Source organism: Mercenaria mercenaria, chromosome 6 (assembly GCF_021730395.1).
Source record: "Mercenaria mercenaria strain notata chromosome 6, MADL_Memer_1, whole genome shotgun sequence".
Taxonomy (NCBI): Eukaryota; Metazoa; Mollusca; class Bivalvia; order Venerida; family Veneridae; genus Mercenaria; species Mercenaria mercenaria.
In genome coordinates this window covers 77,498,238-77,513,491 of record NC_069366.1, presented here as the reverse complement: position 1 = coordinate 77,513,491, position 15,254 = coordinate 77,498,238, and the positions used below count along the sequence as shown (strand labels likewise).

At 35.5% G+C, this 15,254-nt stretch overlaps 2 protein-coding genes across 2 annotated transcripts; one reads left to right on the top strand and one right to left on the bottom strand.

The window, feature by feature from the left end:
• Positions 1-2,040: 2,040 nt before the first annotated feature.
• Positions 2,041-7,410, top strand: LOC123548464 (uncharacterized). Its single transcript, XM_045335761.2, has 2 exons — positions 2,041-2,183; positions 4,548-7,410. The coding sequence occupies exon 2, from the start codon at positions 4,558-4,560 to the stop codon at positions 6,406-6,408; it is 1,851 nt and encodes a 616-aa protein (XP_045191696.2). The 5' UTR covers positions 2,041-2,183; positions 4,548-4,557; the 3' UTR covers positions 6,409-7,410.
• A 4,723-nt stretch (positions 7,411-12,133) lies between these two features.
• Positions 12,134-13,666, bottom strand: LOC123549933 (uncharacterized). The gene has a single exon (XM_045338381.2). The coding sequence runs from the start codon at positions 13,664-13,666 to the stop codon at positions 12,134-12,136; it is 1,533 nt and encodes a 510-aa protein (XP_045194316.2).
• Positions 13,667-15,254: the final 1,588 nt, after the last annotated feature.

Below are 15,254 nucleotides of genomic sequence, written 5' to 3'. Positions count from 1 at the left end.
AACTACGTGAAAAATTCAACACAAACACTATCGTTCTTACATTTGGAATTTCGTTTACATGTAAACGCTGGCTATCAGCGTACAAAAGTCATAACTCGTGTATCGAATTCTCTTCAGCACATCAATTGTTTTAAGTTTGGACAAAAATAACTATAAAGGAGAGTACATTTGCCAAAAGTGCGGCCAAAATTCTCATGACCATCACTTGAACCTGTCCATTGTGTTGTGTGAATTGCAACGAGCCACCTTCAGCCAAGTCTCACGACTGCAAGACATGGAAGATCGAAAGAGGTTCTCCATGTCAAATTTACACAGGACATTGGGTTTCCGGAAGCAAGGCCAATCGCCAACGCTGAATTAACAGTTCCATTATTCACAATAGTTCTTATTCGTCAATAAGAAAAATATAATAAGAGCAAAACAATACAGTAATTGAGCCGCACCATGAGTAAACCAACAAATTGCATTTGCTACTAGCATGGATTCAGACCAGCCTGCGCATACGCGCAGTCTGGTCAGAATCCGTGCTGTTCGCTTTCAAAGCCGATTGCAATTAAAGAAACCGTTAACGAACAGCATGGATCCTGACCAGACTGCGCGGATGCGCAGGCTGGTCTGGATCCATGCTGGTCGCAAATGCACTATGTTGGTTTTCTCAGGGCTCTGCCTATATATTGATGTTTCTGCATCTGCGCTTGTTATGAAAAGTGAAAAATTGCAACAAAACGTACGCTGTCACCTATTCAAAATTCAGCAGCTAAACCAAGACTGCTGATACTATGTACAAAATATACCAAAATATGTCGTCGTCAAAGTCTTTCAAAGTGACAAATTCTAGTTTACGTTCAGTCAAACTCTCAAACAAAAAATCATAATCTGAAAACTGATGGGTTTGGAAAGGGATCTAATGATTCCATATCCAATGCAAACCCATAACCAACTCCTTCTTGATTTAAACCGTTTCCTGGGGGAGGATCTTATCCCTCCGTCAAGTTTCACTATATAAAGGAAATAAAGATCAAAAGGGTCCAACTTTCTGAGTCAGTGAAGCAAAAATTTATTATTTAAATTTTCCAATTGGCCAAGTTTTATTTTCCATTTCAAACAAATATTAAATAAGTAAAATCATCCAGTGGAATTGCTGTGGAATTAAGGCCATTATATACTGAAATTTTTCTCGTCTTAATAATATCAAAATATACATGACAAACTATCTAAAATGTACATGTAATACCATTGTTTGTTGAAAGAAAAAGAAAGAAAGAACGGTTTTGTACACGATAAAGGAGGAGCATAAGAATATGTAAAGTAAATATTACAAATATTCATCAGAACAGCAATTCATAAATGCTAAAGTGTTTGAAGTGATTTGAAACACCATTGCTCTCGACCTATTTTGTAATGATCTCTAAACCTGTGTCATAGTTGTGTAATATTTAAATTAAATCAGTCATGAATTAAATTTTTTATTCGAAATAGAAGGAGCAAATACCCAAAAATGATTAATTTGTGATCATTTCTTCTTTTTTTGTGACAATTTCGGTAAAATTTGTAAAACTAATTTTAGTGTGTATGGGGCTCCCTCACTGCACATAAAAGTATAATTTTACATATTTTGTTATCTTAAAAGACTCCTCCCGCCGTACTAAAATACTGTTGAAAATGGCGTTAAACGCAAAACAAACAAACAAACTTAAAAGACTCCTGATGTTACATATTACATAAATGTACCTCGTTAAAGTAGTACCGTTGTATAGTTTAACCTTTTCCCTTCATTTTGGTATGCTATTAAGCATGTTTTTTCTTCGAATATATATAAACAATCATGTTAAACCAGCACATCCCATCAGTTTAGTCTATAGTTAGTCGTATAAAGGAGTCTAAACTCTGAAAATATTCAGAGAAATGTTTTTTATTAGCTTGTCTCCCTTCGTATGGTATAAATTATGTACGTGTTTAATAAGTGGCTATTTTTAAACTCGAGTTTGTGTGTGTTTTCTGTGTATGCAAATAATACACACAATTTAGAAAACTTTGTCATTTTGATATTGTTGTTGTTGTATCAAAAAGTGTTAATAGATCATTAATGAATGCATAAAATGTGTGTTTGATGAATAAATCTAGTACATGTATTAGAACGGAGACTATGTAGATCAATCAGCTGGATATATCGTGAAATAAAGGTTAGTAGTATTGTCACTTTAGATAATTTATTACCACGGAGATTCTTTGTTTTTCTTCTTTTTTTTTAGCTATTTTATCTCCTTATGGTAGCTATTCGACTAATGAAAGAAAAAGTAAGCAATCGAGACCTAGCCCCAAATTAACGAAAAAAAGCTTAACTGATTGATTATCTAAGTCTTTTATTTCAAATGCTTGAATTTGCCCATTATGCGTCATCAATGTTCACCTTTTCATCGATATTAAGACCGTATATGACTATTACATAGATCAAATCACAGGTGGATGGAAATTCAATAACCTGTCAAAATGATATACTGAAATGAGAAAATCCGTGCCTGTTTCTAGTAACTCCACAAATAATATACACACATATCAAAGATAGAATTATATACTATCTGGTATAGACTAGCTCCTAGAATATGATATTATATTTTTTTTACATTTTTATGATTAAATGTAGTGAACTGAGCCAGTCTATATCCTATATCCAATATCATAGTCTGATATTCAACATCATTCCTCTGTGAAAATTCTTAAAAACTGGCTTTTGTCTCTATGAATTGAATTTCGTCAAAATATGCAAAATGTAGAAAAGTTATACAGTCTAGTGGCAGTCGCTTATCGGTATTGCACCAATTTGACATTACTGCTTATTCTCCACTTTGTTATAAAACATAAAGGTTGAGGTTATAGCTATTTCACAAGAGCGTAGCCCGAGTGAATTATTATACCTGGCGTATAACCGATACGTGTTTTTGAAGTATGTTAAAACATGGTTCTGCTATAATTTTATCATTTTGATTTCTACTATGTCCTTTATGTAAACAAGTTGATGAAACAGCAGGTCGACGTGGTGTCAGCGCTTGAATGAGTTTTACATATGTTAAAATACGGAATTTAACGTAGGTGTTTATAATTAGTTATTTTTCGCCCTTGATAATCTGTGCAGTTTGTGTGAATTTTTAAAGTGCAATTCTGAAACACCATTCATAGTTCTAGGCGCCTGTTTGGCGCTTAATAATATATGACTTAAGACATTTCATACTGACTAAACCAAAATTCTTCGTTGCTAGCGACTATTCAGAGCCTCCGTTTAAAGGTAATTTAGATAAAAATTTCATATTTGAACAATTACTTCAATTATGTTGTGTAAACATGAATTAAGGGCGAGTTTGTATGTATCAACAGTACTATGCATTAAGTTATACACACTGTATACATGTATAGATAAACACAGTATAAATGTGTACTAACATTCAAACACACTGGCTGTTTTTAGCAATCAGGCCTAAAAAAAATCTTTGTTTCCGATAACAATTTAAAAAAAAAGAGTAGTTAGGTCGGAAAATGTTTGTTTGGGATTTTTTTTTCATTAAGTGAGACTTTTCGGAAATAATGCTTATGTCAAAAAAATGAATATAAATAATGGGGTTATGTCTTTAGAGCATCAGTAAGTTGATTTCTAACACCACTAACCGTTTTAAAGCATAAAAAGTAAAGTTTTACAACTATTTGTTAAAAAAGAAATAATAAAAAATATTCTCAACAAGGACAAAAAAAAAACATTTAAGGTAGGCCCAAACATTTTGGGTAGGTAGGGAATAAACAATTTCTTACGCCTCATTGTAGCGTAATGGCCTCTAAAAGCCAAGCTCCATGTTACCAGACTTGAAACCTATGTAGACTTTCAACTCACATATTAGATCGAAGACACAATAGTTCATTTCTGATGTGATTTAATCACGTTAAAGAAGTCTTTTTGTGCAAGTAATTTAATTCTCAGTTCCATCTTCAATATTTTAGCAACAAAAATGTAAGAACTAATTATGCGAAGTTTGTCTTTCCATGAAATCAACATTTTGAAGTAACCTAACGAGGTATAATAGTTTTACTACTTGCAGAACCACGGTTTTGTGCTCGCCGCCTTGCCTCGCTTTCCCGAATGTCAAGTAGTAAATGTTGATTTTTTTATCACGCCAGACTGTTGAAATAACTATTAAAATGAGTTATCCTGGTGTTATGTCTTAACCAGCCAAGCTACACACTGTCCCTGATTAATATCAACAATTCTAAAAGGTGCAATAGTATGAATATAAATACTCTCCAAGACAATGAATAATTTAGTCTTTTAAAACAATAGCCTAGCCCCCTTTTTGAAATTACATTACATCATTAAGTTTTATTACTGCATAACATTTGTTTATGATAGTTGTTCTATCTGCAAAACTTAATTATATATTAAGTAAATTAAATAAATTTGATGAGCATTTCATATTTTTGAAGTAAATTTCTAAACATAAAATATTTGAGTGAAAGATGGCCCATTAGATATCTTTAAAATTGATGCTGTTATCTTTTTACAGGTAATACGCAATGGATAAATTTCCAGAATTTTACAGATCGATGTCTCATCGTTTATTTGCTGTTATGGATGCAATTGGTGTTAGTGAAGACATTGTTTATCGGAGACGACACGCTTACCTGAAACAAGAATCAATGAGATCAATATTTTACCAGTTGAGCGAAATAAATATAAAGACGTATCACTTTGGAAGTCAGACCGAGGGTACAACTACCCCAGAAATGGATTCCGATTTAGATACTTTAGATTGCCAACAAAATTTCAATGTTATAACAGATAACAGCTATTGGAAAACTGGAAAAGAAAATATGTCCATAATTCAAAATGACCTAACACCTCCCGGACACTGTCGCTTGCATGAGGTTGATTTCTTGTCCGAATCAGAGGATTATCCGCATGAAGAATGTCTATTTGACGAAGAAAATAGATTAATTCTACCAAATACATTTGCAGTTAATGTTGAAAAATCTGCTTTTGAATACTTAGGATTTGGATACGAAAGGCATGGGCCTTCTGGTAGTCCGTTTCCAGATAAGGATATTGTAAACGGGTTTTTATGTTCGACCTGGCCTTTGGACTCTTCCCTTTGGTTAGGCCGCCCAAGAGCTTTACATTGGCTGTCTTCTGAAGTTATTGCAGAGGTATTAGAAGGTGGTTGTTTCATTGTTTCTGTTGGCCATCCTGAGAGTGAAAACGAAAAGGTTGAGTGGCGCGTATCGTTTTCAAAATCTGAAAGAGTGCTGACGTTCAACATAAATATTACGCAGATCAAATGCTACGTTCTGCTCAAGCTTATTAAAAACGAGGTTTTGAAATTGATAGCTGGTGACCAGTTTACCAGCTATCACTGCAAGCTTGTACTTTTGTTTACTATTGAACGATTACCAACCGGACTTTGGGTCAGTGAAAATTTGCTTTCTTGTTTATTTATGTGCTTAAAAACCATGCAAATGTTCTTTATTTCAGGTTATTGTCCTCATGTTTTCAATCCTGCAGTAAATTTGTTTGCAGGAAAGATAACTTTAAATGTACGTTTAAATCTCCTTACGTGCATTACAAGTATTATCAATGATGATGTCAGATGCTTGTTGTCGCTCAAGAGTGATTCTTTAGGAAACCTGCTGGCTCTTTTTTCCAGCAGGGTGAACATAAGGTCGATGACTTGTAGTTCAGATTCAGCGCTGAAGACAGAGAAGCTGATAATTGGGAAACTAGCCTATGATGAACATGTCTCACTTTGCGGAGACTTGTTTTCTGTTCTTTCGTACACAATCAAACCAGAGCATTCCGTTCAAGAATGCATTAAACGAATAATCAATCATATGAAAAATTCCTTACACTACTTTACTAATGGGGACAGTTATGAAAAGGCATCAGCGCAAATGTTTGTTGCATATCTATGTTCATTTTTGGCGTCACTATATGTTGCATATAGTAAAGACCATGTCCCAAAGTTCGTATATTCTTTGGTGGATGTTTTATACAAACTTTCAGAGTCTTCCTTGGGCATAGACGTAGCATCCAGTAAACTCAAACTTGCAACATTATATTATCATAAAGGAGATCTTCAAAAAGCATCATATATTTTGAAAACTATTGAAAATATGTTTGAAAACCACGTCACACCGATATGTGGGAACTGTGATTGTAATGATTCTCCACATAAAGAGTTTGTCATACAGTTTTCTGCATACCTAGCGAAAACGTCGCAGAAACGTGTATTGCACACTGTGTTACTTTTTTGCGACAGGAATTCCCGTGCTGTCCATTTGCACTCCGATATGAGATGTATCGATCCACCAGTGATGACATTCGAAATAGAAAAGAAGGTATGCAAGAATGGATGGACTGGGCGGAAGTAGATGCTCAACCTTATCTTTATTTTTTGCAGTTTCTGATATATAAGCGGATGAATGATGAAGATCTGCAATATGAAGCAATGTTCAAGCTTGCATCTTTACTGCAACGAAGTCCCCCAATATATCACCCGGAGACAGCATTTAATCTTCTTGGACAGTGCTGGGAGATGAAGAACAATCTAGACCTGGCACTAATGTGCTATGATACATCATTACGACTTGTTGACATAAACAACGCAGCGAAGTGGCACCTCGCAAAATTGGTATATCGTAAATTATGTGGGACAAGTGAATTTGTTTAACGTATTTCCCTGAAGTAATTGTGTTTAAAATCAAAAGATTTGCCATAGACGTTACAATTACATGCGAGTAACTATTCAATATCAATTTTACGAAGAATATACGAGTATTGCACAATGTCAACGCTCCTTATCCGTTCTTATTGTAGAGATTTTGAAATGTGTATATATAACAATAACGTTTCAAGGTGTAAGTAGAATACTGTACTTGTTGTTTGTTTGTTTTGTTGGATTTAACGTCGCACATACACAATTATAGGCCATATGGCGACTTTTCAGCTTTTATGGTGGAGAAAGACCCCCAGGGGCCCCTCCGTGAATTATTTCATCACGAGCGGGCACCTGGGTAGAACCACCGACCTTCTGTAAGCAAGCTGGATGGCTTCCTCAAATGAAGAATTCAACGCCCTGAGTGAGGCGCGAACCCACATCGATGAGGGGCAAGTGATTTTACGTCCTTTATCGTAACCAGTCGGCCACGGAGGTCCCTACTGTACTTGTTAACTTTAAAAGGTTATCATGCTTTTATAATTGATTAAATTCGATTCGAGTGTAGTCGTTTACACACAACAAATTCCTAATCGATCAGCTTATATTGTATCACTATTTTGGTAATAATGCATGCATTCACACGAGATTTCACATACTGACATTTGAATAGGTACTGCAGCTAATTATTGATTTATTTTTGGCCGACACACGGCCAGAGTAACAGTATTAAGCGTTTTACTAAATATTGCATATTTTGCACGTGCAGGGCATGTGCACCAACATGCGCTTGTTCGTTTACACTTTTGGTATTACTGACGAAAAACACATATCATGGTAAAATTGACACAAGAGCAACGCGGTCGAGCTGTCGAAATGTTGCTAGCCGGGACAGGTTTACGGCACGTGGGTAAATGTTTTTTTTTATTTGCAATTTCAAAGGTATTTTGATATGATTTGTTTGTAGCTGTTACTTTGATGGTTATTTCCATTTTAACCTTCTTTCCGTTTACAAGAACCTTCAATCGGTGGCTATCTATCGTTCGAGCTCTTTTGGCGAAATTTAACCAAAGTATAATTCATTGAAGTGACCGATTGAAATTCCGACAGATCGGGTGCGTTGCTCTTGTGTCAATTACACCATGATATGTGTTTTTCTAGCAGGACATTCGTCAGTAATGCTAAAAGTGTTCATGAACACGTGCATATTGGTGCACATGCCCTGCACGTGCAAAATATGCAATATTGGTCAAAACGCCTAATGCGGTTATGCCAAAAATAAAACAACAATTAATAAAATAGTAATACAATATAAACTGACCGATTAGGAATTTTGTTGAGTGTACGTTTATCATTGAAATATCACCATACTAAAAATTCCATTATTAAGGCAAAATCTTGTCAATTTAATATTGTTCAACTTAAATAAATCTCTTAAAATGCACTGAAACCAATTCTACAGTACTGTAAAGTATGATCCAAACTTCTGGCTAAAAGTATTTAATTTTCTGTTCTCAAGTTTTAAAGCAGCATGAAAAATAGACTATGGCATTTATGAAGTAGAACTGTCATATTACCAGAAGGGAAGGAATAGTTTTAGCCAGACTTGTTTTGAAATGATTAATGCAGTTGTTTTTTTCAAAAGGTTTTGAAGTGTTTTTTTTTCACTTTTGATTTTTTGCGGTGGTAGCATGCGTAGTGAAATTATGTTAAAAATGTACCTATTTAGTTTAGAATTGCAGAAGCATTAATTTAACAGAAGACATTATATCTAAATATGTGTCATTTTTGGTAGTTCTATTTGATAGGATTGATCTTAAGGTATTGGACCCCTAATAGTAATGTTTAAAAATGACATTTGCTTGGTATATTCTGAAAGTTGACCATGTTTCGCACTGTGTTGCTAATTTTTAACAACTTTTACTGTGCCGTTTTTTTGTAAATTTGTATATTTTATGGTATTTCCTCAAGCTAAAGTAGAGACAAATTTCAATGTGATGGCCACTATCTAAAACGTTTGCAGAGAATTCATTACAGCATTAAATTTGATAAAAGAAACATCAAACTATTGTTAAATAATAAAACACAAAATAAAACTGTAAATATCATTTTTGTCTGGGGTGACTCAAGTAAACAGATTTAATGAGACAGAATTCTAACTCCAACATTGAAAAATTAAGTTCGAATCCTGTGGATATGTTTTGAATTTTTCTCACTTCATTCAAAACAAAACCTTGGGGCAAAAGTAAAACCTACCTGCATTTCTTCCATAATATGTAATCTAAAGAATGAAGGCAAAATAGAGAACTTTTACCGCATGTAACTCAGTATTTTTAAAGATGCCTTACTCTACCCCTCCTGATTCAAAGGCGAATTCACTTTGAACAGCAAGAAATCTCTTATAAAATGAAACATTTCCACTTTAGTACAATACATCCATAATAAGTCTTGAAAGAAGTATAAACTTACTAGAAAAAAGGAAAATATGGAAAGAAATATTTTGGTCCCAGTTGGGCTTGAACCTACGCCCACCTGAAAATTGTAATCAAAGTAGGTTTATGGTAGGAATTGAATACTCTTCAAAAAGGAAGTACTCTATTACGGGTCCAATACCTTAATAGAACAAATAAGATATATATTGTTGTGAGTCCAAACAAACTTATCATTAAGATTTCAGTTCTTTCAAGTTATTACTGGCGTCTGTTATGAATTTCCAATGCCTATGTTTTGAAAGTTGGATTTTTGGGATTTATTGCGCTATATTTTCTTTCCCTTACAATAAGCCACAGGTTATTTTGAAAACTAAAAATATCACTGAATACTAAATATAGTTGTTAGAGTATAACGCTTTAGTAGTACATTCAAACATTCAAAGGTAAAAGTAGATTCTCTGGAAGCATTGGGCACAGCTGACTACATCGCAAAGTAAGCCAGACAGAAACTGAAATATAGTAGATGGGTTGCTTCGAATAGCTATTAACAAGTATATCTTAATTATATGAGATATATTAAAACTTAGAAGTAGTCATGTGCCTATCTTCAGGGAGTGTGACATCATCATTTTCCCTATATGTTCTATATAAAGCCGCCATCTTGGTCTCGGAGAAGGGAATGATCAGAGGAGGAAACTTTCAGTACATACAGAGCACTGGCACCAGACCAGAAAGAAAATGCCTCTGTACATGTTATACACTACCCCTACGTATCATATAAGAACCATGGTCGCGAGCGGGAAAATATACTAGCCCATTTCAGTCGCGTATTTCATACCTAAAACGCGCAGTTCAGTAAATGTGAACTATTGACATTAAACAAGTGGTAATTTATCTTCCGTTGTGTACCTGTCACATTTCTTCAATACTTCTTATCTTAGAAAAACAACGTGTAGTTTATAGTTTTTCAACGGTACACAAAAAAGCTTGCTTGAACTTCCCTGTTGAAGTTCCGGTCTAGATGACAGACACACTCTGGTTGGCTGATGTGAAATTGTATGTCCGTCGTCATTTTACTACACGTGTACGCTTAAATATTTATATGCAGCATAAATGTGCAAAATGAATTAAATAAACAGAATAGATGTATACCAATGTATGATTTCAAATTCAAAACCATATACAAGATGAATTTCATTCATCATTTCGAGTCTTATCGTAAAACTGTGAATATATTGCATTCTATTTTTGTTTGTTTACATTTCGCTTAACATGTGCACACTGCCGTGACCTCTAGACCGGATGTTCATTAGGGGAGTTCACGCAAGTTTTTTCTGTAACGTTGACAAAAGCATAAAATATGTGGAGCATCTCTGCAATATGGAATATTGAGACAATGTGACAGGTGCACGAATGAAGATAAATTATCGCTTGTTTAATATCAATAGTACACATTTACTGAACTGCGTCTTTTAGGTATGAAATACGCGATTGAAATGGGTTAGTATATTTTCCCGTTCACGACCATGGTTCTTATATGATACCTAGGTGTAGGGTATAACATGTACAGAGGCATTTTCTTTCTGGTCTGGTGCCAGTGATACAGAGCGTGACGTTATAAATACGGTAAAACAATGCCACGCTACATGTTTTATGGCATATTAATTGCTTGGCTAATTGAATCGAATTAATTTACATAGAAAAAAGTTCAATATACTTCATAATCTTTAATTGCATAACATTGAATCTATTATTTACAATAACACTTAATCCACTCAATCAATAAACACATTGTTCACTGTCCAACAGGGAAATAGTCTATTTTGCCAATTTTCAGTACAACCAATATTGTCTTTATATCAGTTAAAATCCATATGGATAGGTTATATAATTTTCACGAATGACTCGTTTGTCAAACACTAGTCTGTAATCTTTGTTTTGTGACATAGTTAAAAGTTTTGTACTGTTTCTGTCTCTACTAATTTTGAAAAGATCCTTGACTGTTATTGATTCTTTGGAACTATCAAGTACCATTGTCTTCATTACATCAAAATTGATCGTTTATAAATTTCTGTAACTGAGTGTGATTCCTCTGATTTTGCAATGTGTTTGTTTTCCAGATTCATCCGGCTTTTTCAAGCGAAATGCATAGTTGTTTGGACCTCCAGTAATGAAAGTTATTATAGCGTTTCCTGAAACTTCGTCAGTAAGATCGCCGAGACAATCACCTAGGGAAGGCACCCATTCACCCTCCTTTGTGGCAAATATAACCGAATCTGTGTCCGCGTACAATGCCCTTTCTGCTAAAGGCTCTGAGTAACTGTGCAGTTTTAGACGGGCTTGGGCAGTCGTATAAGCAGCTATAATGATATTTGTTTTTTCGTTAGTGTCCACAAAATCGTTTTTATATTTCCATCTCATTTCAACCAGGTCGTCTGAAACATAATTAACACAGGTGACTTCTTCTTTTTCACTGGTCAATTTATCGAAATATACGGCAGGATCGTCGATGATTTCAACTTGTGACATGTTTGAACGTTGTCCAAGTTTACCCCAAAACGAATTCAGCATCAACTTTGCTAAGGCTCTCATGCCGGAATTTTTGTATGTTTTCGTAATCAAGCCAGATGGTATTGTGTAATATACTTCTGTTTTAGTTCTTTTGTTGTACACCACGATGGCCAACCGCTAGCTTCCTGCTTCAGTTTCAAGAAAATATTTACATACTCAGCAAATACGCCTCCTTTCATAGTATTGGGATCATATTGCGACACGTTCTCAAAGTGCCAGACTTCATAGATGTTCGCGATTTGATAGCCTGCTTCAATGGCTTTCTTTTGTTCATCTGTCACCCACGTTCCCACAAAAGATCGTTGTTCATCTGTATGAGTACACGTACCTTCATTCTTAACGTCTGCGCACGATTTACATAGATGAAATAACAACTTGCCGTTGACTTTGCATGGTAGAACAGGGTGAAACAGCTGACGTGGTGGAATGACTTTACATTTAATCGGGCCTTCGTAGTTTTGAAGACTCAAAATTTTCTGTGATGATGGTAGGATGACCCAATGGTACTTTTCCGGTTTTGTTAATTAAAGGATAAAGAGACGTGACATCGTAGTACTGGATTGTCTCTACCGATGAAGCTTCTTTGTAGAGTTTAAATGCTTCTGTACGTCCTCCAAAGAACGCGTCTCTCGGCTGCAAAGGTGTTATAATTTGACAGTTTTTGATAAATTCCGCCATTACAGGATCTCCGATTAACTGCTGGTCAAATTCTGACTCCCATATTGATACATACGTATAGTCATTTTCCTCTAAGTATTTCTTCTTATCAAGTGTCCTCTGATAGAGTTCACCCATGGTTAGTTTTCTCACTGGATTCACTGTAGAACTGGAGTACTTTGTCGGATTTCCGTGCCAAAAATCTCCATGAAATTCTAATACGACCTTTTCGCCCCCGATAGTCTCGTAGTAACTATCAACCATGTATGGTCCTATGCACTTTTCACCGCCGTTCCTGGCATGTTGAATCTGGTGACCTTGGGTATGCGACAGGTATTTAATCCGCTTTAACGCTTTAACTGACTGCATTTGTTCCGGTTTATATCCGTGATGTAGAATTATGCCGATAGAATCTTGTTCTAAAAAGTTAGTTCTAAAAACTAAATTACACGCAGAGGCTATTGTAATACATTGCTCGAATGGATCCATGTTTGTTATGCTCATGAAGTTATCCCGAAAGGTTAAACAACCTCGTCTAAGTATATCTACGTCAGGTCTACAGTACTCCAACAATTCCGACTGAAAGTTAAATGGCTTGTCTTTGTTTTCTTCATACCATTTCAAGAATACCTCTCTGTCTGATGGCTTCATCGAGTCGTAGTTGTAATATTGTATATCTGGTAAGCTATCAAGCACTGCTTCTTGGTTTTCCATTCGATTATAGAGATGCGGGACGTAACCCTTTTTCAATTCTACAATGCCAAACATAGCCGGTAGTTTCGCCAGTGCCATGGGTATAAAATTGATAGAATCAACCATTCTAACCTTGCATGACTCTACAACAAGACTCATGACTTTTGCTCCATTTGGAACAATCTTAGGTACGATGGCATTTCGGTATAGATACTGCAGAATAGGATATGAGTCATATCCTTGAAAGTTATGACAAATCACAGTAGCATTAGAATTATCTTCTGAAAACAGCCACAAGCAAAAGTCGTTCAAGGTCGAGCTTCCTTTGAAAATACCACAGTTTTCACATTGGCTTGTGCTAGTGACATCATCCTGCATACATTTTGTACATACTTGTTGAGCAACACACAGGTTGGGCTTATGCTCGAGAGAACCACACATTGTTTTGCTGCAGTTGGAACAAATTCCAGATGAGTCGAGAATATATCCTTTAATACAGGCTACCATGTCCTCTTGTGTACACTCAAAATCGAAGAAGATGAACGTTTTAGCAGTTTCCTCCTCGTTTATAAGTTCTTCTTCAATTGACATTGACGTATCATCCGCCGTTTCTTCAGGCATCATAAAACATTGATGCGTTTCACTGACGAAGATTTTGCAAGTGTCACAATATCGTTCCCCGCGAACGTGGTCTTTCTTATGCATTTTTCTGTTGATTGTCGTACTACATTCAGCGCACCTGTAATAAGTCTTACAGGTTGAATTACCTTTATAGGTAATCGTTGCGTGGAGATCAAAGCACCCTGAAAGTATCTGTTATATATTTGGCAATGTATCCACTCGTCCAAATCATTCTTCTCGTGTACTTTTCGGCAAGAAGAGCAGATGTTGTTACAAACGTGTTTGTCTTTATGGTCGTACCCTCTATTACATGTGGTGCAGAAGTAATTTCGTGTCAAGAACGTGGACATTGACGTGATGACATCGTAATGGGCCTCGTGATAATATAAATATATTTTGTTTTCCGCTTCTGGTCCAGTATAAATCATAGCATTAAATTGTTCTTTAGAGAGAGGTATCCCTCCAGTACTGTTTGAAATTGTTTGATTTCTTCTATTCCACAATGGCCTTCCTTTACATTGGCAGCTTTATGTAAAGCTCTAGCTAGGTCACCCTGCGGTTCGTAACTTTTTCTAATGCTTTCCCACTTTTCATGTTTATCAATTCTGGCCTTTGCTGTTACTATGGCCCTTGCACAACATATACTGTCCGAGTTTTTAATCCGAATAATACATTTCTTTTCCAGTAAAAATCTGTCATTGTTCACAAATTTGCACCGTTTTTTGAGCACCGCCGCTAGGCATGTCTACCAATGTTATTTCGAATTCCAAACTCTCATTGATAACAAAATCCTCATCTGACTGTAAAACACGTTCCACTTCCTGAAGGAAACGATCAGCAGTTAAGGTTGTTACAGGTCCAAATGGAATAACTATAGGGTAATCCAATGTTGGACTAAAATGTTTCAATCCTACATTGAATCAAACAAATACCCTCTATACCTAGATACCTGGCTCGAGGGGAATGGAGTTGAGGGGGCGGAGGGCGGGCCTTCGTGGCCGAGTGGTTAAGGTCGCTGTTTGATTGTTTTACTTCTAACATATATAACTAGCACACGTTTGGATTACTTGTTACTTACAAGTAATTTACAACATCTTCACGTAATGTAGTAGCGGAAGAGGATCTCCGAGGAAGAGGATTTTGTCCTCTATGAAACGGTCAAGGACAATGTACTTGCATCGAGCCCGTGGATAAAATTCGTAACCTTTCGATGCAAAGTATCATGCTCAATCTGTCTAGCTCATCAGGCGTATTAACATTACAAAAGTAGAACATATAAATGAATGAGAATTAGCCAACGCTATTTTATAGTCAAAGTACCTCTATATTCATACAAGTTGAAAAATCTTAAAATTGATCATTTCTATGAGAATGTTTCACTTTTAATGTTAAGAAAAAATTGTTTTATGTATTTTACATATATCATATAAATTTGTAAAACACGTGACAGTGCAGATGATTCAAATACTGACTTAGTGATGATGCCAACGCCTGAGCTCGTATTCTTCTAGGTTGATACGATCTTTACTAATCCTATTAATACAAAGGGCCATTTTAATTGAAAGATTATTTCTTCTTTCCAAGGCAA